Raw genomic sequence first — 27,815 nt, 5'->3', positions numbered from 1 at the left:
AAAGCCTCTGCCTGGTCTCACCTTGAAGAAGGTCATGGTAGCTCCATCCTTCACTGCTCCATACTCTATTTTTGTCTGCTTTGCCAAGTCATCTGCCGAGTCGATGGGGGACTCCATCCTCTCCACGGTCAGGAAGGCGGCGAGGTTGGCCGTGTAGGACGAGATGATAATGAGGGTGAAGAACCACCATATGCCACCAATGATCCGTGTAGACAGGGCTTTGGGCATCAGCTCCGAGCCTGGGGGGGACAGGGGAAGGAGAACAGAGGAAATAGAGGGAAAAAACCAATTTTATATATCCATACATACATTTTACATACATACATACACACACACACACACACACACACACATATATATATGTATATATGCTCAGATTTCACTGTCAAAACTGTTACAGCCACACAATTAAAGCCAACTGGTTTTGAGGCAAATTATCCAGACATCTTACATGCAAGGACATCAGTAGACAGGGCTTTGGGCATCAGCTCTAAGCCTGGGACAGGGGAAGGAGGGCAGAGGAAATAAAGAGGAAAACCCCATCTTATGTATCTATATGTATATTTCATATACATATATATATATGGTCAGGTTTCACTGTCAAAACTGTTACAGACACACAATTAAAGCCAACTGGTTTTGAGGCAAATTATCCTGACATCTTACATGCGAGGACATCAGTGGGGTTTTTGTAGCATTTGCAGAAAAACCCTCTTCCTTGATTACTGACCTTGGGTACAGTGCCCAATTTACAGGAAACATCCAAACTGAAGTAATTAACTGGGCTACTTTTATGAGATTTAAATAGCAAGCTATTTATGAACTTTTATGAGTGTTTTGTTCTGCCATTTAAAAAGGGCTTTGCTTTTATACAGATTATTTTCAAAAGACTCACTCTGGGGAGTGTGTTCAAATACACAAGGTTTTAAAAAAATCAAACACCAAGAGAAAGGCACTATCAGGGTCCAGGGCTTTGAATGCCAGTCAGAAATGGGGAAGCAGGAGATGTTACAGCATAAAAGGTGTAGTGGGTCTGGAATGACTTTTATTGAGCAGACATGAAGGGCTAAATGGGTTGTGCTATTTTTGTAATCACCCAAAACACCTTTTAAAGCCAGGCAAGAGCTTTGGATTTGAAACAGCTGTGCTCAGAGGATTTATCAGCCTGGAAAGTGCAACAAAGATTGGGCTTTGCAAAGCAATTTTAGGCAGTGTGGCATCAAAGCAGAGCATGGGGTGTAGTTTTCCTCCCTTCAGAGTGCAGCAAGGAGACACCAGGAAGAGGAGGAGTCCTGGATATTGAGGGTGCTTTGGTTCTCCTCAAGATCCTTCTTCTTCCCTCTTCCATCTCCGGCCCTTTGATGCATTGGATGCTGTGACATCAGTCTGGCTTTGAAATATTTTTCTTCTCAGATGCAGAATTGAGTTAAAAAGAATATAGCTCTTTTCATTTATCAGCATCTGATAAGAGGGATGATTCATGCTGCTAAACCGCCTTGCTGGGAACTGTCACTGTCCACGAGGGCAGCTGAGATCCAGGAGGAATCTCTATTACAGGCAGCAGTGGAGCTCAGAGCAGCTCTGTGCCTGCCACTGAGCCAAGGCTGTGCTTCTTTTGCTCTCTGGATGTAACCACTGATACATGGTAAATTAAAGTGTGACAAATGTTTGACATTTTCCACTTATTTCTATTCCTGGATTTTCTGCAATTAGATCGCAGCTGAATTTCGTTCCTTATTCAGAGTGGCTCCCTGCTGCCTTCTGAACAGATCTATTCTGTTTGTTGCATCTCTCCATTCCATTCACACACACAGGGGTGTAATCCCATCCCTGCCCCATTTCTGGGGTCCCTGTGACCACTGGAAGCTCTCCTGGGGAGCTGATGGGCACGGGCTCCAGGGCAGCTCCTCCAGGCTGGGGGAGCTTCAGGGCATCTCACACTGCTCAGAGTGACCAGGGGAAGGGAAAAATGGGGATGGAGCAGAGGGCAAGGGACCCTGTCTGCTGGAAAAGTTGATTTAGAACAGACAGAGAGCCAGGTCAGAGATCCTGAAACTGAACAACACTTCCACAGCTGTGTTCCCCCACACAATGATGTCATCAATATACTGTAGGTGTTCTGGAGCCTCACCCTTTTCTAGTGCCCCACGTTGGGCACCAAATTTGTCCTGGTTTAGGGCAAATTTGGGAGAGAATCTCCAAAGGGGGGCCTCTCCAGAAAGCAAACACACATGGCCCCTCCCCACAACTGGTTCGGGAAGAAATGGTTGGAATTAACTGAAATAGGAATTTGCAGTCTGTGGGATGTGGGGGAATGAAGCAGCTGAGGGAGACGAAGGCAGTACTCCTCCTTGGAGCTGCAGGGGCCAGGAGGTGCTGGGAGGTTGCATCCAAAACAAATTTTGAATTAAGAAAGCCCTAAGAGCAGGGGGGTGGCCTTACCTTGCTGCATCAGTGCTCCCATCCCAAACCAGAAGCTGTTCAGGAGGGTGAAGTTGTTCTCCACGATGTCTGAGCCTGGGTTGCAGGGGTGGGCATCATACCACTCATATGGGCTGAACCTGCAGCACAGAGGGAAACAGAGCTCCTGATGGTGCCTTGAGGGGCTCCTAGGACAGAGACTAGTCAGGATTAAGAGAATAAAGTGGGGATTTATTAAAAGCCTTCAATAGATACACCCTGGCCAGCCAAAGCCTTCTGAGGCTACACCCAAGATGGTCACGAGTTTTTCATTCAGTTATGAGTTTGGTCCATTTGCATAGCAGGGGTTAATCCTTAATTACAGCTACAAGTAATGAAGTCCATTACCCCCAGTTTGCTCCTCACATTTCACTTTAGCTTATACTTTTCAGGGCCTGAGGGTGTAGGGTGAGGATTGGATTTCAGGCCTAAAGTGATTGTTTTATCTGACCAGAATGAGAAGATAGTTAACCAACACTTCTATATGTAATGCAGCACAGGATTTGAAAAATATAAAGGCTAAAATCTTAAGGCATCAGTTAGTTGGGGTGTGGCAGGACAAGACCCTAAAGAAGCTGGAAAAAAGGAGTCTCAATGCCTCTAGTGTGCAGGGGCTGCCGACCTGGTGCACAGCTTTGTAGAGAAAAAGGCAAACTCAGCCCAAGCCACCCACAGAGCTGTAAATCTGTGTCCTGCATTTTGGAGAGCAGAGACCTGGGGAGCCAAGTCCTCCTGAGGTGTCTCAGGTGGCTTCCCCAGAGCCTTTGGTCACTTTGGATCATCTTTTCAATACTATGTCCTACAACAGCACCCGGAGCATGTGATGGTGGGATGGGATGGGATGGGATGGGATGGGATGGGATGGGATGGGATGGGATGGGATGGGATGGGATGGGATGGGATGGGATGGGATGGGATGGGATGGGATAGGGTCCCACATAACCTCTTTTATGTAACAGTTTGAAAACGTGGGGAAAAATGACATTTTGGTTGATTAAGGAGAAGCCTCAGTCATTCTGCAGCAACAGTGGGGACAAACTGGTATTTCAGGGGATTGTCTCACCAATGAACATGGGAATAGGATGGGATTTTGGTCACTGAGAAGCAAATCCTTCCACCATTCTGACAAGCAGGAGTTTGGCCCAGTCAGGGCACTAGAAGAACACTGGAATGTGGTGGCAGTTTGCTGTGGACAAACTTAATCCCTGTGGGGATGAATTTCCATGGATAGCCCTGAAGTTCTTGAGCAAGACTGAGGGAATTTCCAAGGAATAGCTCTGCAAATTCTGCCCAAGACTGGCAGGAAAACGCTGCTGGGAATGAGCTCATTTAGCCAGGATCTGGGGAGGATGCTAAACAGGAGAGATGTTAATATTTTTAGAGCTGTTTATTTACATTTTCTGAGAGTCCCAAATTTTGCAGAGATTAAATTAAAAACATAATTGGTATAATTGCTTTTGAACCAGGCATTAATTATCATCTCTGCTTCCTTCTGGAATCCCTGGAGATTCACAACAGCCCCTTCTCAGAGCCCAGCCCACAGCCTCTATCAGGAGATGCTTCCCTCTGTAATTCCCCACCAGATGTGCCACCACCCAAGGAGAGGGTTCGTGGCTCCATTCCAGGGTGGCCTCGCTCACACAGTTGGAATTTTTTGGAGAAGGGCCCCAGATCCCTGCCAGGAACCTCCTGGCACTGAAACCTGCCCTGGGCACGTGGCAGTGCACAGCTGTGGTCCTGGCAGTGCCAAGCATGGGAGGGATCTGGGGGAAAACCATCCCTGAGGATGAACAAAGCACAGCCCACAGCTCCTGTGGCTTTGGAAAATGTTACCCAGGGCACAGCTGTGCCACTTTTTGCTTCTGTTTTCCACCTCCAAGGTACAGTCCAATTAGCTCTCCTTTCCTCTCTGGTTTTTCTCACTTTCCTGCAGCAGTTCCCTGGGCTGGGTTTGGGGTGTGGAACCCCAGGTCCTGCTCAGGCTGCACCCTGGCATTGCTGCTCATTCATCCAGGCTGGGCTCTCCTTGCTGCTCACCCTCCTCTGCTCTCTAAATCAGAGGAAATCAGCAAGAACCAGGCTGAACTCAGACCTGGCTTTCCATGCTGCTTATTCCTTGGAACTTGCTATAGATTCACACCAGAGGAGGATAAAGGATGGTGTCTTGGTCCTTTCTGTCAGATAAAGCCAGAGTTCAGGAATTAGATTAAAACTTCCTTGGGCTGCCAATGAAAGACTATGAAAAAAAAGAAAGGGAATGGGTGAGATCAATGAGCCTGGCAAGATGACACGCTGGAGAACTTCAAGGCCTGAGCAAAAACCTACTGGTGCAGCTCAAATGACAGGGAAATATTCAGAAATCTGCAAAGCAGCCACAGCCTCCAGAGCAGAGAAACCATTAATGGAAGCAAGAGGTAACGAAGGAAGGAGGGAGAGGAGCTCATTGACCCCAGAGCTCAAATCAATTGGGGAATTCAGGATCCTCTGTGGCTGGCTTCCCTCATTCTCACATGCACTCTGGGCTCTGAGAAATATTTCATCAAAACCTAGCATCATTCTCCTGCCTCTTTCAGCTTTTTGGGCGGGAAATTGAAGCATTTGGAAGAAATTTGAAAGATCTAACACAAAATACTTTTGAGTCTAAATTGTGTCTCCAGAGAAATTTTCAATGGACAACCCAGACTATTGTATTTGCAGGGAATGCCTTGATGAAGGCAGGAATGATGCATCTGACTCCATGAAGAGCTAATTTTATTTTTTGACTCCAGAAGGCTAATTTATTTTTAATTTTATAATATAGTATTATAATAATATAATATAACATAGTATTCTAAAATATTATTTTAGATTACTATATTATATTAGAGAATACTATACTATACTATACTGAAGAATACAGAAAAGATACTGAATGCTAAAAAGATAATAATGGAAACTCGTGACACTTTCCAGAGTCCCAACACAGCTTGGCACTGATTGGCCAAGGAGTGAAAACAACTCACAGCAGAATCCAATGAAACAATCACCTGTGGGTAAACACTCTCCAAACACATTCCACATGAGCAAATCACAGGAGAAGCAAATGAGATAAGAATTGTTTTCCTTTTTAAACACATTCCACACATGAGCACAACACAGGAGAAGCAAATGAGATAAGAATTGTTTTCCTTTTTAAACACATTCCACACAGGGGCACAACACAGGAGAAGCAAATGAGATAAGAGTTGTTTTCCTTTTCTCTGAGGCTTCTCAGCCTCCCAGGAGGAAAATCCTGGGTGAAAGGATTTTTTCAGAGAATGTAAATGCCACACCAGACCTCACTGCAACAATTAGGATGAAGATTAAACCCACCCTGCCATGCAGCCAAAGGGGTTTGGTGTAATTTGGAGGCTGTGTGAGCCCAAGGACTGGCACCAGAACCTCCAGACACAGCATCCCATGGAGCCGGGGGGACAAATCAGTGTTGGTGGCTCTCTGGGGGCTGGGAGCTCCATCAATAGTGAAGAAAGGCTGATTAAAATGACATATGAACCAAATCCATCCTTTGCCTGCCTCTAAATAGTTCCTGAGTCTGTTTTAAGTGGCATTGACCTATGGTTATGGCATGAGCAGAGGGCTCTGGTGCCTAGTTCAGAAGAGTCATGTCTCTGAATTAAGGCTTTTCTATTTTGATTGTGGTTTTCTGCTGAGAATTGGATTTCAGAGGCCTTGCTGGGGTCAAAAGCAGATATTGTTTCCATTACTTCTGAATGCAATAAATATTTTCCCTGTGAAATCTCTTGCCTTCCATCTCTATGTGTTAAAAGACCATTCCAGCAGAATTTTAATTACCCTGAATACTTGGTGTTATTTGAAAAATAGGATGACAGAAGAAATGTCAGGAGCAAAATGTGAAAAAGGAACTGTAATTGCAATATTTTATGTGTTGAATTTAGTTCAAAAAAATAGACTGATAGGGAAAAATTGTTCTACAACATCATAATTGATGTGATGGAGTGAGATGCTGAGGTTCATGTCAGAATAAAACCTGAGACAAAGCCACAGTTCTTATGGTTTTCAGCCAAAAGCCAGGCAATGCTGCCATGCTTGGACAGACATCCCTGTTTGTGCAAAGGGGTGACTGGGGGCTTTCACATCAGGGCCTGCCCAGCATTTCCTTCAGCCTTTCTGCAGCATTTCACATGCAGATATGATTTGCACATTTAACATGCTTTAAAACTGGAATCTGGACAATCTGGGCTGGATTTGGTCATTATGAGCTGGGAAATATAAGCTCCAAAATGTAAAATTGTGTTTGGATTGTCCCTGCAGGCCACAGGAGCAGGCTGTGCCATTGAAGCCCACTCAGCTGTGCCCTGCCTGCATGGCAGGGACAGACAGACAAGGGCTGTCTGTCAGCCACCACCGGATTTTCCTTCTCATGGTTACCTTGCACATCCCCAGAGCAGAGTCCTGTGATGCTGAGAGCCCCTGGTTGTCCCTGACAGGTTGGGTGGGGAGGGAAGGCAAAGAGAAGGCAGGAGGGTGATTGCAGGATCTGGATCAGGGAGGGCCCTCCATGTCCTCTGAGAGGAAAACTGTGGATGCTGACAGTCTGGTCAGGGAGAAAGTCAGATAAACTTGCCCAGGCATTGCTCTGAGGGAGCTTTGAGAACGCTCAGAGAAAGAATTAAAATAATCTTTAATCTTTGCAGCTGGTGTTTTGAACTTGTTTTTTGCTTGTAAGATGTGTACAAGAAGGGTCTTCCTAATTTGCCAGTGATGTGAGGGGTGTTGATTGAGGACCAATCAGGTCCAGCTTTCTCATAACAGTCTATAAAATAATGTGAAATCTAATAAACTTCTGAGAGGACCTTGGAATCTGTGTTGCTTCATTAAGCTGTCCCTAATACAAAAGTGACAGAAAACAAATGTCCAGCTCTGTCTCTGTGCAGAGGAGGGGCCAGAGGATGTACCTGCCTCACCATGCATGTTTAACATCCTTTGAAAGTGGGATCTGGACAATGTGGGCTGGATCTGGCCATTATGAGCTGGAAAAAACAAGCTCCTAATGTGAGCCCTGCAGGTGCTCCCAGCACTCGTGCCCAGCTCACTCTGCTGTTCTGTGTAATTAGGATATGACAGAGTGAATGCAGGAAATGTGCTCTAAATGCCCCCCTGGACTGAGGGATGCTGAAAATTGTAGATTTGTTGTACCATCAGGGTTAATGGAGTCTTCTTGCTCCAGCTCTGTGTCTGATTTTTCCTGTGACTCTCTAATGCCAGTGGATGAGGGGGAAATGTTTCTGATGGATGCTCCCAGGGAGGTGCAGCACAGCAGGCCTTGGGGAAAAGGGCCTGCATGGACCCCCAGACGAAAACAGGGAGGGTTCTGAAATCCCCACAGGTATAAATTCAACTGGAAATAATGAGAAATGAGCATGAAACTGCAGAGTGGGCTGAGGACTCTTTCCTGGACGAGTTGTTTATGCAAAATATCCCATTGAGGGCTGTGTGTGGTCATGGAGGGCACCTGCCTGCAGGAGGGGGAAAATGCTTTGTTTTGATTTGAAAAGGTGGGATCATGGATTGAGAGCAGCCCTGGACTGTGTCTCATCAAAGGCCCCGTGGAATTAACAAGACATGCAAATGTATGCAAATTGTGCCTTTAAACATAGAGGATTTAAACATGCTAATTAGATGCATATTAATTTTGTAAACAGACACAATGTCTGATCCGTAGCAAAGACATCTCCATTCTTTTGGTAGAGGGAAGGGTCTGTGTGAGCTTTACAGAGACAGAAGTGGGAAATGGTGGGGGAGATGGGAGCACAGGTCCCAGCAGAGGCTGGGAAAGGTGTGAGCAGAGAGCATGAATGGACAATGATACAGAAATACATCTCTTCATACACCAGGAGGTGCTGACAGAAAAGCTGTAAAACTCCTGAAATCTTAAAATTCTTCCATGTTGTGAGTGTGTGAAAATGAGCAGCCAGCCCATGGTGATGGACCAGGGGGCATCTCAAGGGTGACAAGGGTTTTCATCAGAAAATGCCAATTCTTATCTCCAAATTCTCAGTTATCTGGGAGACATGGCCTGTGGGCCAGGACAGCTCTTGATGCCACAGCTGCCAGCAGGGAGCCCTTACCTGGCTATGACAAAGAGCACACAGCTGACCCCCAGGTAGGCCAGCAGGATGTACATCCAGATGTCAGGAGAGAGAGGGTTGAGGAAGGAGAACACGCTGGGGTTGGTCCCGTTGGGCTTCCTGTAGAGGATGCTGACCCCCAGGGTCATGAAGGGCTTGGAGAAGTCGATGGCTTTCTCCCGGACGTGAGTGATGGTCAGAGGAGCCACGGCCAGGTCAGCTTTCTGCAAAGAGAGGGGGAAAACAGGCAAGGAGAAAGGAGGAGTCACAAACCGAGGTGTTTCCATCCCCTTGGAGACACCACAGCTCTCACACAGCAGAAACAGGCCAAGAACCCCCAAAGTGCAGCCCTGGGGTTCCTCCCTGCTGTTGCACATGTGGTACACGTTTGGTGTGAAATACAGATGTTGGAGGTACAGTGCTGTGAAGTACGGATATTGGGGGCACAGTGTTTGCAGTGAAATACAGATGTTGGGTGTATAATGTTCACTGTAAAATACAGATATTGGGGCACAGTGTTTGCTGTGAAACACAGATGTTGGGCGTACAATATTCACTGTAAAACACAGATTTTGAGGGTAACAGTGTTTGCTGTGAAACACAGATGTTGGGGGTACAATGTTCAATGTAAAATACAGATGTTGGGGTACAATATTCACTGTAAAATACAGATGTTGGGGTACAGTGTTCACTGTAAACTACGGCCCAACCAAATGGATTTGGTCCAACCAAATTTCAGCTGAGCATATTCTTTATCCTGACAGCTTGTACGAATTGTGTTTGTTTCCATTATTTCTAATTATTTAATAATTTGTGTGTTAATTCAACGAGCAGCCACATTCACCCTCTTTCTGTTGGTTAAGAGCTGCATTCATTCCTCTCACTAAACATTCATCCAGGTTCTTAAAAGCCACAAGTAAACACATCCAAGGTTTCCTCAATATCACCCTCCTTGCCTGAGCTTTGCAAATGATTCTTTGGGATTGTGAACTTCCAAAGAAACACAGACACATAAATTACTGCTCTGAAGTTGAGCAGAACCTCCCCCCATGCCAGGAGCCCGGGCGAGATTTATTTAACATCTGGTTCTGAAAATTAAAATTCTAAATTACCCATGGGTGATAATTACCTTGAGATACAGTAGATTTGTCATTATTCATGGACTTTAAATCAATACTGGCTGGAACATACTTTGCTTCAGCAGGAACTGTAGGAACCAGAGCAGATCCCTGGCCTGTGCTGGAGGTAAAGGTTGTACTAGAGGTTTCATTTGACCTTTCCAATCTGTGATCAAGTCAGTGCAATATTTATAAATAAAGGAATTTGGGCCTTTTACTGTAGGAGGAATCTCTACATGAGCTTTTGTCCATTTACACGTGTGTGTGTAAGGGACCCCTCCTATAAGTGCAGCCTTAGAGCTCCTGAACAGACGCCTTCAGGAATGATGTAACAAGGGCAAAAATGATGTGGTTTTGTTCTAACATGGCTCTCCAGCTGCTCTCCGGTTTCCTTTCCTTCTCACTTTACAGATGGAAATTCATTTTTACATCAGAGCTCGTTTCAGTCACTGGCATTTGTCAAAACCTGTGGAAAATGGGAACAACATTTTCCCAGTGAGCCCATTGTGCCAGCTGTGCTTGTGGTGACATGGACAGAAGCTGAAGGGGGTTGGAGGTGGCATTGGTGTTCTGCATCCTGGGGACCATCCTGGCAGCTTTGGAGCTTGGCTGCTCCCACCACCTCACAGCACACCTGGAAATTTTGGCTTAGCGCTCCGCACAGTCACAAGGCAGAAATGGCGAAAGAAATGCAGCATTTTCCCTCCTCCATCACGTCTGTGTGGGTGTCCTGACTCACCAGGGAAAGGCAAAGAAGATATGGAAGGATTTGGCTATGGGTTTTTCTGAAGGAGGCAGCAAATGTTCTGTGGTCAGAGCTCGCTGGCAATGGCCAGGCTGGGGGATCCTCAGCCAAATTTGTCAGAACAATGCAGTGAGCTAAAGAACAGCCTGGAGTTTTTGCTTTGCCACAGAAAATGGAGAGAGAGAGCTCTGCATGGATGCCCAGGGATCCAACTGCTTTTAGCACAGAAATAAAATTTTACTGTGTGTCTCCAGCAGCTCCTGTGATGTGCTCTCAGCCCTGTGTCCTTGCAGGGAATGTCACATTCAGGCAGGACAGAGCAGGGATTCTGGAGCCTGGGCTGGGGTGTGTTCTGAGCAATTAGAGGCAGCACAGGGCTGCACTTCCACATCCTTTTTATCAATGCAGATTTTTCTGAAGGTGGCCTCTAATTAAGGCTTTGCTGACAGAGAGGATCTAAATCAAACCCACCAAGGGTGAAGCTTTGATTTGTCGTGCTCTGACATTCCAAACTGGGCAGTCAATTACCAGACTCTGGCTGCTTCCTTTACTCAGCCCTGGCTCTTGTGCTGTTGCACAGTCAGGTGGGTTTTATTAAAGATGAGGAATTAGAGCAAGTGCCAGTGGCTTAAAGACCCTTGTCCAGCAAAAGCACTTAAGCCTACACCTCTGTTTTACTGGAGCTCACACGTCTTCCAAGTCTTGTGCCTGTTCTTAAGTGTTCTGCTGAACTGAGGCCAAAAAGATGAATTCTGCCAAGGCACATCAAACACAGACACTTCTCCTACACACCTCCAAGGGTTTGGATCTCCTCATTCACCTAGTTCCAGCATTTCACTTGGCTGGAACAGCTGTGAGTTCACCACAGGGTGTTCAGCACAGGGATGATTGTATTTGCTGCAGAGATATTTGGTTTTCATCAGAAAATGCCAATTCTTATCTCCAAATTCTCACTTATCAGGGAGATGTGGCCTGTGGGTCAGAACACCTCTAGTGCAGCCATGGTCACTGCGGGAATCCTGCAGTGCCTGACCTCAGCCAGAGCCAAGCTGCAGGCAGTGGCTGGTCATGGCAGAGCCCACCAACAGCATAAGCACCAAGATAAATATTTATTCAGGAAAAGAAGCTGCCTCTGTGCTTATTTTGCCAATCTGCGTTAGGTATTTACATAAACTAATCATGTGTGTGTTGCCTGAGAGACAGAAATAGTGTGTGTGTGTGTGTGTTTTACTGATTTAATTGTTACTCAGGTCTGGCACTGTCATCCCTCGGTGTCTCTTGCCACTGCCAGCACTGGGGCTTCTGCCTTGGGCCCTGTCTCTGCTCCCTACTCTCCTTGCTTGGTTGCTGTGTCCTGCTCCTGCTCCACTCTCAGGTTTCTGTGGTTGAGATGACCCCTGAGGTATCAGAAAGTCTCTTTTTCCCAGCCCCATGACTAAAGAAGTCGAGATTCGTCGGTTCTGCTTTTCAAGGTTGTTTATTTTCTCTTATCTATGACATTCTCTCTCTGACCTGCTGAGGTCTGTCTGGCAGGTCAGTTTGTGGCACAGTCCCTGCCCTTGGGGTGGTGTTGGCTTTTTATACTAAGAACTACCTGTACTTTATTTACAATAATTTTCCAATATGATTCACCTATGTCAGACACTCTGTCTCTACTCTAAACCAACCCAGAAGTGCCACCATCACAGCAGAAGATGGAGGGCAATAAGAAGAAGGACAGGACATGCCGAGATTCCTCCACCTTGCCTCTTGAACCCCCCTTCTAAAAACCCCAAAATTCTACATTTTCACCCAGTGACAAATTAACTATCATTCTACTCAAACTCTTGTGGCTTCACACAAAGTTGGTAATTGTTTCCATGGCTAAAATGGAAGGCACGGGTGTTTGTGACTCTGTGCCAAGGTCTCTGAGCCCCCTGCCAGGGTCTGGAGTCACCCAGGGCAGCCAGAGGAATATCCTGGGTTCTGACACTCCCTGTCCCAGGGTGTGCTGGGCTCACACCTGCCCAGCAGCAGAGCATGGCTCAGAAAGGAGGGGCTGCTGCTGCTGGGGCAGGTGTGGGGGTCTCTGAGAGCCCTGTGCCTGCCCAGGGGCAGGGATGCACTCTCAGGGGATGCTCAAGGAGAGTGGGGTCAGTGCTAAGTGACTCCAGCTCTTAATGGCTGCTATTGCAGTCTCAGTCCTAACCTAGACATCATTTTTGTCAATGGATTTATTCAATATTGGGGTGAGTTAAGAACAGATGTTGGCAGGAAAAGCCTGAGCTGAAGAGGAGGAATGAAGGCCGTGAGGTCCTGTTGGGCCTTTTGTAATCTTCACTTTAAGGAAGAACTCCAGAGCTGGAACTGCCATTAATTGTACCTGAGGGATGTGAAGGATGGAGGATTCAGGTGAGAATGGCCCTGCTGTGAGAAACAAGTCCTGTCCTATGGATTCCTGGCAGGTGAACAAACCAGCAAGGGGCAGGGACACCTGAGAACCTGAACTCACAGAGAACATGAACTCCCCATACACAGATCCTTCACCTGGATCTCTGAGCATGACCCAGTCATGAATCCACCCAGTAGTCATCTAAGCACAAAAGGAAAAGCTCTTCTGGTTTATTTCCATCCTGTGACCATGTTCACAGGAGTCTTAGGATGAGGGAAGAGATGAGGATCTGACTCCGTGTTTCAGAAGGCTTGATTTATTATTTTATTATATATATTATATTAAAAGAGTACTAAAAGAATAGAAGAAAGGATTTCATCAGAAGGCCAGCTAAGAATAGAAAATGAAAGAATGATAACACAGGGTTGTGGCTCGGGCTCTCTGTCAGCTGGCTGGACTGTGACTGGCCATTAATTAGAAACAACCACATGAGACCAATCACAGATGCACCTGTTGCATTCCACAGCAGCAGATAATCCATGTTTACCTTTTGTTCCTGAGGCCTCTCAGCTTCTCAGGAAGAAAAATTCTAAGGAAAGGCTTTTTCATAAAAGATGTCTGTGACACCATCCTGTCCCTAACACTGAGGTCCTGCAGTGTCTAAAAGGTGGAGAACACATCCAATTGAATTATTTGCTCCATATCTCTGGCCCAATGACATCCAAATGAAGCCCCAGTTCATGACAAGTGAGATAAAACATCCACCAGTGTAGGAGCATTAATGGGGAGCTGGCAGTGTGGTGCCATATGTATTTCTGCCAGAATTTACTGTCAGAAAATGCCCACTTATTGTGGAATTGTTAAATCACCTGTCAAGAATAGTCCCTAAGGATGGATATTACAAGTCCTCCACAGTTGCCATTGGCAGGGATTTCCATCAGAAACCCCAGTATTTGCCACATCTCTTTTATTCCCACCTGAAGTTTCAGATTGAATGGCAATCTGATGTGCACTGTCGCAGCAGAAGACAAGTTTTATTTGTGAACAAGTTTGTGCAAAATGTCCAGAACAACTCATTCTGCTGGTTTTATGGGATTCTGCCCACAAACAATAGGGAAGATTTGCAGACATTGCTTTGCCAGACAACTGGAATTTATAAATCAGAACGGATGGGCCACAGTGTGCAGTGGAGCTTTGCTTGTATCAGTAATAATTTCTATGAATAAACATCAATAGCAGCTCACTGTTGCTGAAAGGAGGAGGTTTGGCAGTTGTCAGGCTCCCTGTTTGCTATGAATAAAGGGCTCAGGAACTTCTCTGCATCACCTGGGTTGCCCAGACCTCCCTGAATACCTGAGTTCAGCTCTCGTGACCCTTCTGATCAAGGCTCCTCTGCAGGAATGGCCAGAGGGGTGACAATAAGCAGTGGGCTGAGGTTACTTCTCCAGGGAATGAATTGAACTCCTCAAAACAGGGACTTTTTGTGCTGAGGATGAGCAGCAGATGAAAGGCAGCAGGGCAGGGCTGTTGCACGAGGCTGCATGGTGCTGTTGTCTCTGGATCTGCTACTGGGGACCTGTCAGAGGCAGGGTCGTGCTGTGGCTGCTCTGATTGCTGTTGCTTTTCCTGTTTATGCTTAAGGCCAGACTAGAAACACAGGGATTTTACAAAGGATCATAGCCTGAGGCATCCCTGCCTGTGGCCAGGCACGTCTGGATCAGAGGGAGAGGAGGGGGAGGATTCGTGACTGCAGCCAGCTCACTGTGTAAACACCTGTCCCAGCACATTATTCACCTTTGGGGTGCCAACTTTTGGGCATTTACCCCTTTGGTGACAGCACCTTTGTCCCCTAGACACTGCAGTCATGCACCTGCCAAGGCCACCCTCACCCAGCTCCTCTGATGCCATCTCCAGCCCAGGGGACAGGTGCCCCTTGCTTCTCCTCTCCAAATTTCAGCCTCAGCTGAGTTGGCTGATTCCTGGGATGCAGAATCTGCTGATTCCTGCTATTCAGAATCTGCTGCTCCCACAGCTCCCAGGCCCTCTGAGCAACAATTATCACCATTTTAGCCTCTCACCTCACCCCCTGCTCTGCCCAGGTCATTCAGGGAGCCCACACCAGTTCAGCCCACCTGTGTCACAGCAGCCCAGGGGGCTAAGGGGATTTCCAGCAATGCAATGGATTTCTGCACTGAATCAATCCTGACCTCACAAAATCCTGCCTGCTTTATGCTCCCACCTGAATAATTCCAATTTGTTTATGAGAAGGAGACGCTGAGCACAGAGGAAAACCAGCTCAGATACCAAACTCTGGATGTGGGCAGCCCTGTTTTCAGGGCTGAACACAGAGGAAAACCAGCTGGACACAGAGGAAAAACACCTCAGATACCAAACTCTGGATATGGGCAGCCCTGTTTTCAGGGCTGAACACAGAGGAAAACCAGCTGGACACAGAGGAAAGCCAGCTCAGATACCAAACTCTGGATGTGGGCAGCCCTGTTTTCATCACCACCACTCGATTTGAATGCTGTCTCTAACACTTTTCCCCCTGGGTGTGAAATAGGTTAAATCTGGCCTGTTGCAGTGTCCATGGGTTGTGCCTTTCCCCACACCAGGCGAAGATGCTGCTGAGGAAGGGCCCATCTGGCTGCAATTTCACTTCTGAAGGCTTTACATAAACACTGCTATAAAAAGCAATGGCATGCAGATAAAGGAGCTAATGGCTTCATGTGGGGCCTGGGCAGTGTCCCTGCAGGCACAAGCTCAGCCATGCAGGACAGAGCACAGAGCTGCATCTCACAGCTAAGAACTCAACTTGCCTTGGAAGAGGATGTTTGGCCCTTTCCTGCTGCTGTGTGTTGATTTGCTTTTTAGATAGTTACCCAAGAAATGCTACCATGCAGGTTTGACCATGAATTTTGTGTTATTTAATGGCATTGCTCCTCAAACCTCCTTTTTGTCTATCTCAAGTAGCTGACCACAGCTTTGGGAATGACTGAAGCCTCCTGAGAGCCTTGTGGTGTCTTGCAGGACACTGGAAGTGACATGGTTTGGGCTGATTGACTGTCTGGCTTCTATTCGCTTGGGAGGGATTTGTTCCTTGTGAGCTCTGCAGTGCAGTGAGAGCTCCAGAGCCCAATCCCAGCACTGAGAGAGCTCCAGAGCCCATCCCAAGCTTTGAGAGAGCTCCAGAGGCTGCTCCCAGCAGTGAATGAGCTCCAGAGACCATTCCCAGAACTGAGAAAGCTCCAGAGAGCATTCCCAGCACTGAGAGAGTTCCAGAGGCTGCTCCCAACACTGAGAGAGCTCCAGAGGCTGCTCCCAGCACTGACAGAGCTCCAGAGCCCATCCCAAGCTTTGAGAGAGCTCCAGAGGCTGCTCCCAGCACTGAGAGAGCTCCAGAGGCTGCTCCCAGCACTGACAGAGCTCCAGAGCCCATCCCAAGCTTTGAGAGAGCTCCAAAGGCTGCTCCCAGCACTGACAGAGCTCCAGAGGCTGCTCCCAGCACTGAGAGTTCCAGAGGCTGCTCCCAGCACTGAGAGAGCTCCCGAGGCTGCTCCCAGCACTGAAAGAGCTCCAGAGGCTGCTCCCAGCAGTGGGGCCAGGCAGAGGAGCTGTGTCCCAAGGGGCTCTGCCAAGGGGCACAGCTGCCACTCGGTGTCAGCTCTGATCTGTGTCACTCACATCACTCGGAGCAGCAGAGCTTCCACTGGGACACTGCCACTCGTCTAACTCGGCAGGGCTGTTGTGTAAGAAGCTCTAAAATCTGTGGTTTGAGCTGCACGGAGTTTTCCAGAAGGAAAAGCACCGAGGCAGGTTTGCAGAGCTCCCCCATGAGATGGAGTCCCCAGGGCTGTCCTTGCCTGCCCTTGCTGCTCTCCTGCTCCCTGGGCCAGGCCAGCCCAGGGCTGCAGTGCTTGTCACAAACTGATTAAGCATCACTCTGTCCCTATAAAGGGACATAATAATTATCATCTGCATTTTACAGATGGAGGAAGCAGTGCACAGAAGCAACTTGTCCAATGTCATTTAGGGCAGAGAGAGCAGATTGGAAGCCCAGCCCAGCTCCTGAGCCACTCATCAGTCCCAACCAGTGCTTGACTCTCCACACACCACAGTGACTCACCCAGCAAACTCATTCTTCTCCCATGAATGGTAAGAGCATCACAGCTCTACAGGGGATTATTTTTGTGTCTTTGCTGCTTAGGCTGTGGATTCAGAATGTAGCCAGGACCTGGGGGTGGTCAAGGGCTGCCCCACTTGAGCAGGATGCTCAGGAGGAGAGCGCTCTGCACTGCCTGCGCTGCTGCCTGTGCTGCAGAGAGCAGCATTCTTTTTGTCCTCAGCTTTTCTTCCAGAGGCCTTCGCTGGGAATCAGATATTCATAAAAACACCAGCTTTCCTCACCTCCATAACTGGGCCCTTGGGATCACAGGATGTGCTGGAGGCAAGATATCTAATTAGCAAACTGAGCAAGCTCTGGCCGCGAGTGGCGGTTTCAGAGGCGGCGGCGCTTTGGCGGCTGCGGGAGCAAAGCTGCTGCTCCAACAGGTTCCCTGGGGCTTAAAGGGCTCCTGGAAGTGGCCATGGAAGGAGAAGCACAGCTGCTGTGTGGCAGAGGGAGCTCTGTGTCCCAGGAGAATTTAGTAAATAAGTTGCTCTTATAGAAAATAAAAAATGAAACCGTCCCGGGCACACCTGCTCCTGCAGTCTGGATGTCTCCTCTGGGCTGGGCTGTGTCTGGGACATGCCTGGGCTCCCCAGGCTGCATTGGTGCTGGGCCCTTGCCTGTGGTTGTCCTCGGGGGTGAGAGCAGCTCATGCTGCCAGCCCAGGACACCCCATGTGCCCCTGGTCCAGGGGAAGCCTCTTCCCTGTCCCCACACCCAGCCTGATTCCCAGTGCGGGACAGGCTGTGCCTGGAGCCACTGAGCCCATTTCTGTGCTGGGAAAACAGCCCTTTTCAGGAATTTCAAATTAATATTTGGAAGAGCCAGACACAGGGATATTCTGGCAAACAGCGTGACAAGGAGCCAAGCAGGGTCAGGAGCTCGCTGTGGGTATTCTGGGTCAGTGAGAAATTCACCTGTCCCACCCCAGAGAGCCAGCCCAGGGATGTTGGAAAGGATGAAAGTTTGACAAGAAAGCCTCACAGGTATGTGTGCTGGGCAGAAAGATTTTTGAATGTAGAATCTGAAGAAGGAATAGAAATGAAAGCAAGTTTTGATATAGAAGAAAAGAATTGCTGAGCCAGTCTTACTGGATAACCAAGGAGGCAAAGGGTGTGTTAGTTAGAAGGGGTTTTTATGGCTTAGAGTAAGGGATAAACCCACCTCCAACAAGAGGATGCTTTTATCAAGCAGAAAGATAGCACAGGCAAACAAGCCTGCCAATGTTGCAAGTAAAAAAAGTCTCAGAATTTTCCACTGCAAGAAAACTGAAAGCCAACTTCTAGCTTAAACTGTAATGTACTGACTTTTAGTGATTGGAGAACAGTAACATGAATATGGTAATTATATTAGTTATGGTAGGCTATAGATAAAAGTAAAGGTATAGATTGGTTCTGCTGTATTAAGATGCTCAGCAAAGAAAAGTATAGAATGCATTGTAACCAAAAGAAAAGTATAGAATGCATTTGTAACCTAAACTAAGGTCTCCAGGCCTGCCTGCAGCTGGAGCTGGCAGCTGTGGGCATAGGCTCTGTTGCTCACAACCCTGGACCGCTGTAACCTCTTGGATACAATAAACTGCATTTTGAGGAGCTGCATGGAGTCCCACATCTCTCTTTTAAGCTCTTACAGTGTTGCCCAATGTGAGGCACCATTAGTAAGAGCCTGAATGAGGGATGTGGGTCTCCAGGTCTGCCTGCAGCTGGAGCTGACAGCTGTAGGCACAGGCTCTGTCACCCACTATTCTGGACTCCTGTAACATCTTGGGTGTAATAAACTGTATTTTGGAGAGCAGTCCTGCATCCCTCGTTCAGGCTCTTACAGTGGCGGGCACAGCCTGGCACAGCCAACCCTCGTCAGCCACCCATGGGCTCACTCACGTGGTCGATGAGCTCCTTGATCATGCCATTCCACTGGCCCTTCTCATCCTGTGCCCCGTATTTGCCGTCCTCCACCAGGCGGATCTCGTAGGAGAAGCCCAGGATGATGGCCAGCTCCTTCAGGAGGTCGATGCAGTAACCCTCGAAGCGGTCGTTCCCAAACAGCGCCGTGTCAGATTTACGGAACATCACAAAGGGCTCCTCCTGCCCAGGGAAAGCAAAAAGTCCCAGTTCAGGGTCAGCTGGAGGCGAGGCCACCTCTGCAGGTCAGCCCGAGCTGCCAGGCACCGGCTCTCCAGGCAGGGCTGGCACTGTGACATGTTGGGAATAAATTAACTTTGCACAGCGCATCAGCTAATTAGCAACCTTGTTTACCCCACAAAATTTAATTTTGTCTCTTCTGAGCAGCCAACTGTTTTCCATTTGGTAGGATTTCAGGGAGAAAAATAACCATTTCATGCTCTGAAAATGAAGTGTTAGAAACAGCAAAAGAGGGGGAGGACAAACTCACCCCCGTGCCCTGCACACGGTACCTGCCATTCACCACAGGATTGTGGTGGAAATTCAGGGTTTGAGAGCTGTGCACAGCTGGGGCCACCCCAAAACCTCCCCACTCAGCTCACTCTGTGCTGGCACTGCTTGATGGACACTGCCCAGCTGCTGCCCAGGGAAACTTTGTGCTGTGTGCTGCTCTTCTGGCTGCCTGGGAGAGCTGGGGGTGTGTGACCTATAGCAGGGCTCCAACACAGGGGACAGCTAAAGCACCTGTGGATCCCTCCCCTTGAGCAGGGGCTGGCAGGTGGAGTTGAAATGGACACAAAGAGAAGTCCAGCATCCTTTGGTGCCTCTCAGGCTTGGGCAGCCACGTCGGGGAGCCTGAGGGAAAAACGTGTGAAGGACAGATGGAAATGGAAAAGGTGGTGGGCAGCAGGCAAGAGCTGGAAGGCAAGAGGAGGCTGAGGTACCTCCAGTGAGTCCCTGGCTCAATCTCAGGGAGTCTGCAGGTCTCCTGTCCTTGCTGTGGGGTGGCCAGAGAGGGAGGGTGAGGTAGGACTGTGCTTTGTGCTGGCAAACACCCTCTGTGATTTTACCCAGGCATGGAGGGGCTTGAAGAGGCGGGAGGGCAGGTCTGGAGCCTTCATTAGAGCATCACAGTGCCTGGTTTGGTGGGGTGCTCTGAGGAGGGCGCTCATATGGTGCTTGTCTTTGCCCACCTGCCAGCCCCAGCTCTGCCCTGGGGGCAGAGGGTGCTCCTTTGACCCAGCAGCAGGGTCAGGAGGGGACGTGGCAGCACACAGAGCCCCATTTGCAGAGTTCTAAAGCCCAGCTGATCACATCACGCCCATGGAGTTTAGCTTGGCACGCGCAGCTCGGCTCAATCCTGCGCTCCCCCTCCGCCTCCTCGGCTTTCTGCTCTGGAATTAGTGCTTTGTTTGTGAATCAGCTGAATCTATGGATCTCGATATAAATCCATGGCTCCAGAGCAGCCATAAAGCACTATTAATTTTGGGAAGCGCTGTAGGGATTACATACATATTTAACAGCCGAAGCACTGAACATTAGGACGTCGCTCGCTTCAGTAATGTATCTCCAGGTCTCAAACATTTCCTAGGGGGTAATTCTGAACTCTGTGAACCACTTATTCACGGACTATTTCACAATTTATTACTGAAAATAGCCAGACATCCAATTCACAAGCTCTCTCAGTTTGCTAATCGATTTCTCAGTGAAGGTGCCCTCAATTTCATAACTTCACAGTTCCCATATTGCTTGGGGAGAGCGGCACTGGCTGCTGGGGTAATATTTCTCTTCCAACAAGTCACTGCAATATGAGCAAAAGGGGAAAAAATAGCCTTTCATGCTTTTTCTTTTAAAGGCTCCTCCTATGGCTCTTCTCTCGTCATTTACAGCAGTGCAGAACTACAAAGGGGTGTTGCAAATGCAAATAACATCCAGGGCTCTATTTTATGTTTCAGACTCCGGCATACGCCATGCAATCACTGCAGAACTCAGGTCTGAGCACACTCCCTCCTCCCCTGGGCACAGGTATCCAGGACAGCCCTGGTTCCAAGGTGGAAACCCCCTGGCACACGTGCAGGCCCATGGAGTGGCACAATTAATGGGAACTGATATCACCCCGTGCCTTATGTAATTCCTACGTGCTCGCGGAGCTCGAGATGGAAATGTTGCCTGAAAAAAGCCTGTCAAAGGCAGATGGCTGACAGTCCCCTCCTGGCTCCATCATTTTGCATTATGCCACAGCCTTTGAGGTATGGTGGGAACCATGGCCTGGACCCAGACAATTCCACAGCCATGGAAATGTTTTATGGGAAAAAATGTCATGTGGTGGATGGGAAGTTCGTCAGGAGGAGTGGCTGATTTGCAAGGAAAGCTGCTGCAGCATCTGTCTTTGGCTTATGTTCAGCTTCCACCCTGCTAACCCCTTGCTGAGGGATCCAAGACCTTTGGTTCCAGCCCTTCTGCCCTAGACAGGGTGTCCCCTGTCTCTGTTCCCCTCTGGGCACCTTGGTCCCGTTCCTTTTATGATACAAATCCACACTATATCGAGTCCCATCCTTTTAAAAGGCACTGGGGTGCTGTGAGCTTTCAGAGCCATTGGGGATCCCTGGGTTATCCCTGAGGCTGTGGGGAAGGACAGTGACAGGCTGACAGTCCCCTACCAGCACCGTGGTGACAATCAGGGATCTGTTGCTCAGCGAGTCCGTGACGTTGGGCCCTCGTCCTTTGGAGATTTCTGTGATGTTCAAACCATCTGAAGGGCTCCATGCTCCAACCTGAGAGGAAGCAAAGCAACACAGTGAACCCCCCATCTCCAATTCCTCAATCCCTACCTGCATTCTTTAATGTTCCCAGCATCCTACTGGCCTGGAAAAGAGAACTTCCTTCTTTTCTCTGCAGCAAACAGCAGCAAAACTGGAATTACCATGAATTAACCCTTCAGCTGCAGGTCAGTCCATGTTCCACATGTGACACGTTCCACAGCCCCTGTGCTGCTGCAGTGGATGAAGACTATGGGGGCTTGAATTTAGGGGCTGAATGAATGAATGAATAATTTGCAAAGGCACCGCATTGAGCAACAATCAAACCACACTAAAGAGTCAAATCTGGGCAAGGATAAAGCACAGCGAAAGAAAAATAACCACAAATCGGAGTCCATTTTCTTTCTTTTCCATTTCCCCACCAATTTGCTTTGGTGGGGAGGATTAAAAAGGCTCGACCAGCTCTGCAGATCCCTGATAGGGCCCATTCCTGCTCTCTGTGCCGTGGCAAATCAGCTGGAGGTTTCTAACACATCTCTAGGTGTGCCATGGGCCCCCCTTTGGGAAATCCCTGCAATAGGGGGCTCTCAGTCCTGGCTGCAAACCTGGAGGAGGGGGTGGCACAGGCACATCAGCTCTACTTCAGGTGCTCTGTTTTCTCAAGCTGTCAAATGTAATAAATTATTAGACTTCAATGAAGTCTATTGATCCAGAAATGGCAAAGCATGTCTCTGTTTAAGGAAGTCATCTGGGCGAGGCTAAGCCTGTTAACCTGATCTCCACGGTGCAGGGGAGCCTTTGGGACAAACTTTGAAGGCAGGAGTGGCTAAAGGACTGTGACAGAGAGATAAAATGTCAGGAAAGCTGCAGGAATGTGGGAGTGCTGCCAGAAAATGGAGCGGGGTGGCCACGGAGCCAGCCTGGCAGGGAGAATAAAACAAACCCCACCTGGAAATGGGAACAGAACGATCCATCTGTAGGGTCAAACTGCAAGGTGGGACTCGGAGAGAAGCCAAAGGCAGGCAGCTCAATCCACCCGGGAGCCAGCAGCATCCCATCTTTTATTTATTGCTGTTTTTAAGATTCTTCAGCCTCTTCAGCAGTCCAAGGGGAGAACTTGGTTTTACTGCATCCCCAAAAAGAGACTTTGTAATGAGCAATGCTGCCTGGCAAAAAAAAATTGTCATAAATTCTGGAAGAGTTTCCGTGAACTTTGTGAAAGGTTTTAAATATTTCAGGTAAAACCGAAGCGATCCCCCATCTCTGCCTTGGATCACACAACAGCTGCAATGTCAAAAATTATTATTATTGTGGATGGGAAAAAAGCAAGCCTGAGAGGCCCCAGTTTGCTGCACTGCAGCCCAACTCACTTCTGCCTTGCTACGTTTTCTTTAAGAAAATTAAATGCACGGCACTTAAGACTGAATTAATCAGTTTAAAATATTAAAAAAGGAAGAAAAAGGAAAAAGTGCTTTAAGAGAACTGTGTGAGTCAGATAGTCAAACTATATGTAATTAGGATTTGGTAATACTCCTGTAATCCCTGGAACATCCAGGAGGTATGAGGATCAGGGGGTTCAATCCTAAAGCTCAACAAACATAAGCTGTGATACATAAAGCACAATCCAGCTGGGATTTGTTTGTAGTTTGGTGTTTGTTAGTTCAGATTAACTATTGACAGAATTCTGGCTTCAACAGAGATTTGACATCGATACTTTAAAACCCCTCTGGAGCTGACACGAAGCTTTCAGGAGAATAATGGTGGGAACTGTGAAACCTCTGAATTATTGGAGACAAAAGTTGATGGGGTGTGCAGGGGACACGTCGAGGTTTGGCAGCTTCCAGTGGGCTTGATGTGACAGAGAACTGCAATAACTCCAGCTGGTGCCAGCTCTGCTCAGCCCACCTGAGAGGTGCTGGTTTGACAGGTGATTCTGTGGCTGTGCTTAAACATTTGGATTCATGTGGTACAAAAGGCTGGAATGTTTTCTATTATCTGCCCAGCACAGCTCTCCAGCAGCGCCTCGGTGCTGCTGGGCTTCAAAAAGATGTGTTGTTATTTTTGGGTTAGGCTCTATAAACAAAATATTTTGTGAGGAAATAAGGCTACAAAGGTCAGCTGCTGCTCAGTTCTTGCGAGCACCAGCACCTTCCCCAGCTCTGTGAGACTGAAGGTCACTGGGTTGATTTGAAACATTTCTTTTATTCCTTATTTGACACCAAAATCTCCCCAGCAGGAGAGAGCTGTGGTGACCTTGAGCTGTGTTACCTGAGGCACAGAGCTGCTGCTGTGGTGGGGAAGTGTGGCTGCCATTCACTTCAAATCCCAGGAAAACCAAACGGTGAGGAAAGGGGATGTGGCACGGGAGCCTCCCCTCCAAACAGAGAATGGACCCATGGCTGCCTCCAGCCCTGGGGCTGCCTCCCTGTGCTGAGTGATTAATTCCCTGCACCAGTCCCCTGTGCTCTCAGGCCATGCACAGGTAATTGAAATCCCTCCCTGCTGCCAGCCAGGTGTCCTGTGGGTTCAGAACCTGTCCCCCTGCCCAGAGGGACAGAGCCAGCACTGTGCCCGGCTGCCATGGGCACCTGGTACCTGTCTCAAAGCAGACTCTGCTCTAGAAAGGGCCTTGCTGCCCTGCCAAATTCCTCCTGTACAGATGATAGACACTTGTAGCAGGACAGGGACACAGAGCTGCTCGCAGAGTAGTCAGAATCATGGAATTTCCTGGAAATCACAGCTCCATGTGCTGCAGCCGCTCGCTGCTCTGTTTGTCATCAGCTGATCTCACCTTGAAACCTGCAATCTAAGGGCTTTAAGGCTGTGTGTGTTGCCTTTTTATTTTAAGTTTGCTTTTTTTAAGTAATTGAAGAGAAGGAAATTAAGTCCCCAGGCACACCTGGGATCAGATTTGCACATCAGCATGGTTTACTGTGCCCAGAGGAGATCTGCACTAATTTGGAGGACCTAAGGATGCAGTCTTCATGCCTTTGACCCTCATGACACCCCCAGCCAGGCAGGCAAAGCCACCTTATCTTTTTTCCTTATTGTCCCTTAGATAATAAATAAAATACCCAGTGCATCATCCTGTAAACTCCAGGCTGTAATAAACTGGGGTTGTTCCCAGCCTTGGGCAATTTCATAGTGGGAAATGACTGCAGATGATGATCTCCAGTGCTGTGGTCTCCTCAGAGAAGAACTGAGGGTTTCTGAGCCAGACCACCAAGAGGGAGTGGGAGTGGCATCATTCCTGCCTGCTTAGGGCAGGGAGGGGTTAATGGATGCTAAGAAAGTTTCTTTTGCCTCCACTATCCCAGGAAAAGTGCCACAAGCACTTCTGCAATCTGTAATCCCACGCACTGGCTTCAGGGCGAGTGAGTCATGGTTGAGCATGGAAAAGGATCTGAGAAATCCCACAAAGTGAATATCCTTTTATATAAACCCCAGAAACCTGGAATCAATACAGCACCAACCATCTCTCTGTTGCTGAGCACCAGCGTTATCCTCAGCCACATGCAGATAAAACAAACCCTGCCTACCTTTTCAAGGCCGTCTTCTTTGAGACTGATGATATCCAAATCAAAATCTGTCCGTAAACCACTGGTTTTATTAAAGACAATGCGTCCCGTTAATCCTTCCCATTGGGCCTGTGCAAGGGAGAAAAAGTAGCAGGGCTGTTACTCAGTATCATAAATAATCTTTTGCCCTCCACTGTATGTTCTTTTAATTAGTCCTTATGCTGGTTCTTTCTCCCTAAAGAGCCTGATTAATTAATAATCCCTCCGCTGCTGCTCAGACTGCAGACGGAGCTGGAGATTTCCTTCCCTCTCTTGCAGTCCTTGCTACAATTTCTGTTCGCACCTTTTGTGCTCACCAGCTGTTGCAGGACGTGATGACTCAGTAGAAAACGACTTGCATTTATCACAGCATCCTTGTGAGCTGCCTTCATCCTTGTGGTGCTGACAAACACTGGCTCTGGGGCAGCTCCAGCCAGGAGAAATCCCTTTGTGCACCAACCTGCTGCTGCTTCCAAGGTGTGTGGAAGCTTAAATGATGGGGATGCTTCCCTCTGTCCTTCCAGAGGGAGAATGGAGCAGAAGAGGCCAGGAATGTGTTCATGAGGTTTGGAAACAGGCACAGGAGTCTGGGGCCATGTGCTGCTGGTGCCCTGCTTCATTTTTTGGCAGCATAAGGATGGGAAGGTGCTCACTGGGACTAGGGACATCCCATTCCCAGAGATTTTTCACTGCTTGGCTGACTGAGGTCCTGAACAGCCTGGGCTGACTGGGATCAGGAGCAGGAGCTTGGGGTAAAGATGCCTCAATTCAATTCCACAAAAAATCCTCTATGTAATTCGATTTCTTACCCACTGTTCACTTTGCAGCACCCCTAGAATGAATCTCTCTGATTTAGGAGGTGATAGAAACCCTACTGCCAGGTGCTCTGTGCCAGCAGAGCAGGAGCTGGGGGACACTGAGGTGTCCAGTGCCTGGGGACAGTGCTGGATGTGCTGTGGCATTGTCCTGAGGAGGATGCTCCTGCAGGAATGCAAGGCTGCTGCTCAGCATCACATCCCAGCAGTGTGGAGCTGAGCCTGGGGATCTCTCCCCTGAGCATCCCCATGCAGGCTGCTCACTGAGAAATGTGTTTATTTTATGGGTGGGGGAGCTTGAAATATTCCAGTGTGATCAAGGTGCCATAATGTATTCTCAGGGGGACTAACTGGCGTTTCTCCCAGTAAACACGCTCCTCTGGCTCTCCCTCATTAATTCCTGAGCAGCAGTGACAGCCTGCTCCCAGCCTTGCCACCCTGGAGTCCTGGGGAGGCTCTGTTTGCTCATTTGGGCGTGCAGGTGGTTTGCCTGTGGGATGTGCAGCCCTCGGAGCCCCTCGGGAGCCGAGGAAAACATGGAATGTTTGAGGAGCCCAGCTGGAGCACACACAGCTGCGTGCTGAGCTCTGCAGCTCCCACAGGGCTGGTGCCTTTTTGGGCTACCTAAAAACAGAGGCCAGACAACATTAAGGCAATAAAAAGGGTTATATTTGTTGAAGGGTCTTCAGGTACATTTTGGGCAGATGAAGGGACTAAACTCAAAAAATGGAGGATGACAGGTTTTCACGCTTTTATAAGTTTGGTCCATTTGCATATTGGGGGTTCATCCTCCAGTTACAGCTTCAGGTCATGCAGTCATTTTACCCCAAGTTTGCTGCCCCCAACTCACTTTTGCTTCCATCTCTCAGAGCCTGAGGCAGTGAGGTGTCCCTGATTGCCAGGCCTGGAGAGGAATTGTTGTGTCGGCCCAAAATGGGAAATCTGTCACAGACATACTTTATGAAAAATCCTTTCATTAGGATCTTTTCTCCTGAGAAGCTTCAACTTCTCCATGTTTTGCTGCTTTGGAATGTGATTTGGACAATTGTTGACCCAGCACGTGAAATTGTTTTTACTCAATGACCAATGACAGCCCCCTGTGTTGAGGCTGTGAGCAGTCACAAGATTTTATTATCATTCCTTTTCTATTCCTTGCTAGCCTTGTGATGAAATCCTTTCTTCTATTCTTTTAATATATCATTTTCTTATAATATAATATAATATAATATAATATAATATAATATAATATAATATAATATAATATAATATAATATAATATAATATAATATAATATAATATAATATAATATAATATAATATAATATAATATAATATAATATAATATATATAATGAAATAATATATATAATGAAATAATAATATATAATATAACATGATACATATAATATATATAATTATTATAATTATACATAATTGTTCTATATCATATATAGTTATAATTATATGTATTATTATTATTATTAATATATATAACATAAAATAACAAATCAGCCTTCTGAAACATGGAGTCAAGATTCTCATCTCTTCCCTCGTCCTGGGACCACCACAGCAGCTCACACTGCATATGGAGCTTAGAGTGCTACACTAAAGACCTACAGGATTACAAATAGATGAAAAAAGATATAAAATAGATACAAAAGCTAAAATCCTAAGGCATCAGTGGGAGCACTGAGGGACTGCACAACTCCCGGTCCAGGGAGTTTTCCAACGCTGGACCTCCCAAGCCTCCACTACCTACCCCCAGGAACCTGCTCCTCAGGGGGAATAATGTTTA

General features: G+C 47.7%; 1 protein-coding gene across 2 annotated transcripts in view; it reads right to left on the bottom strand.

Moving 5' to 3' along the window:
- Positions 1 to 27,815, bottom strand: part of GRIK3 (glutamate ionotropic receptor kainate type subunit 3) — a 129,165-nt gene that overhangs the window by 14,507 nt on the left and 86,843 nt on the right. For both annotated transcript variants that reach the window (XM_058040108.1, XM_058040109.1), the window contains exons 8-13: positions 25,190 to 25,297; positions 21,552 to 21,665; positions 18,871 to 19,074; positions 8,589 to 8,812; positions 2,443 to 2,561; positions 22 to 239 (exon numbers count right to left, since the gene is read on the bottom strand). In XM_058040108.1, coding sequence (XP_057896091.1) covers positions 22 to 239; positions 2,443 to 2,561; positions 8,589 to 8,812; positions 18,871 to 19,074; positions 21,552 to 21,665; positions 25,190 to 25,297 — 987 coding nt within the window. The remainder of the gene's footprint in view (positions 1 to 21; positions 240 to 2,442; positions 2,562 to 8,588; positions 8,813 to 18,870; positions 19,075 to 21,551; positions 21,666 to 25,189; positions 25,298 to 27,815) is intronic.

This window comes from Melospiza georgiana, chromosome 24 (genome assembly GCF_028018845.1).
Source record: "Melospiza georgiana isolate bMelGeo1 chromosome 24, bMelGeo1.pri, whole genome shotgun sequence".
NCBI lineage: Eukaryota > Metazoa > Chordata > Aves > Passeriformes > Passerellidae > Melospiza > Melospiza georgiana.
The sequence above is the reverse complement of the archived record's forward strand: the minus strand, read 5'-3'. Positions and strand labels throughout refer to the sequence as shown.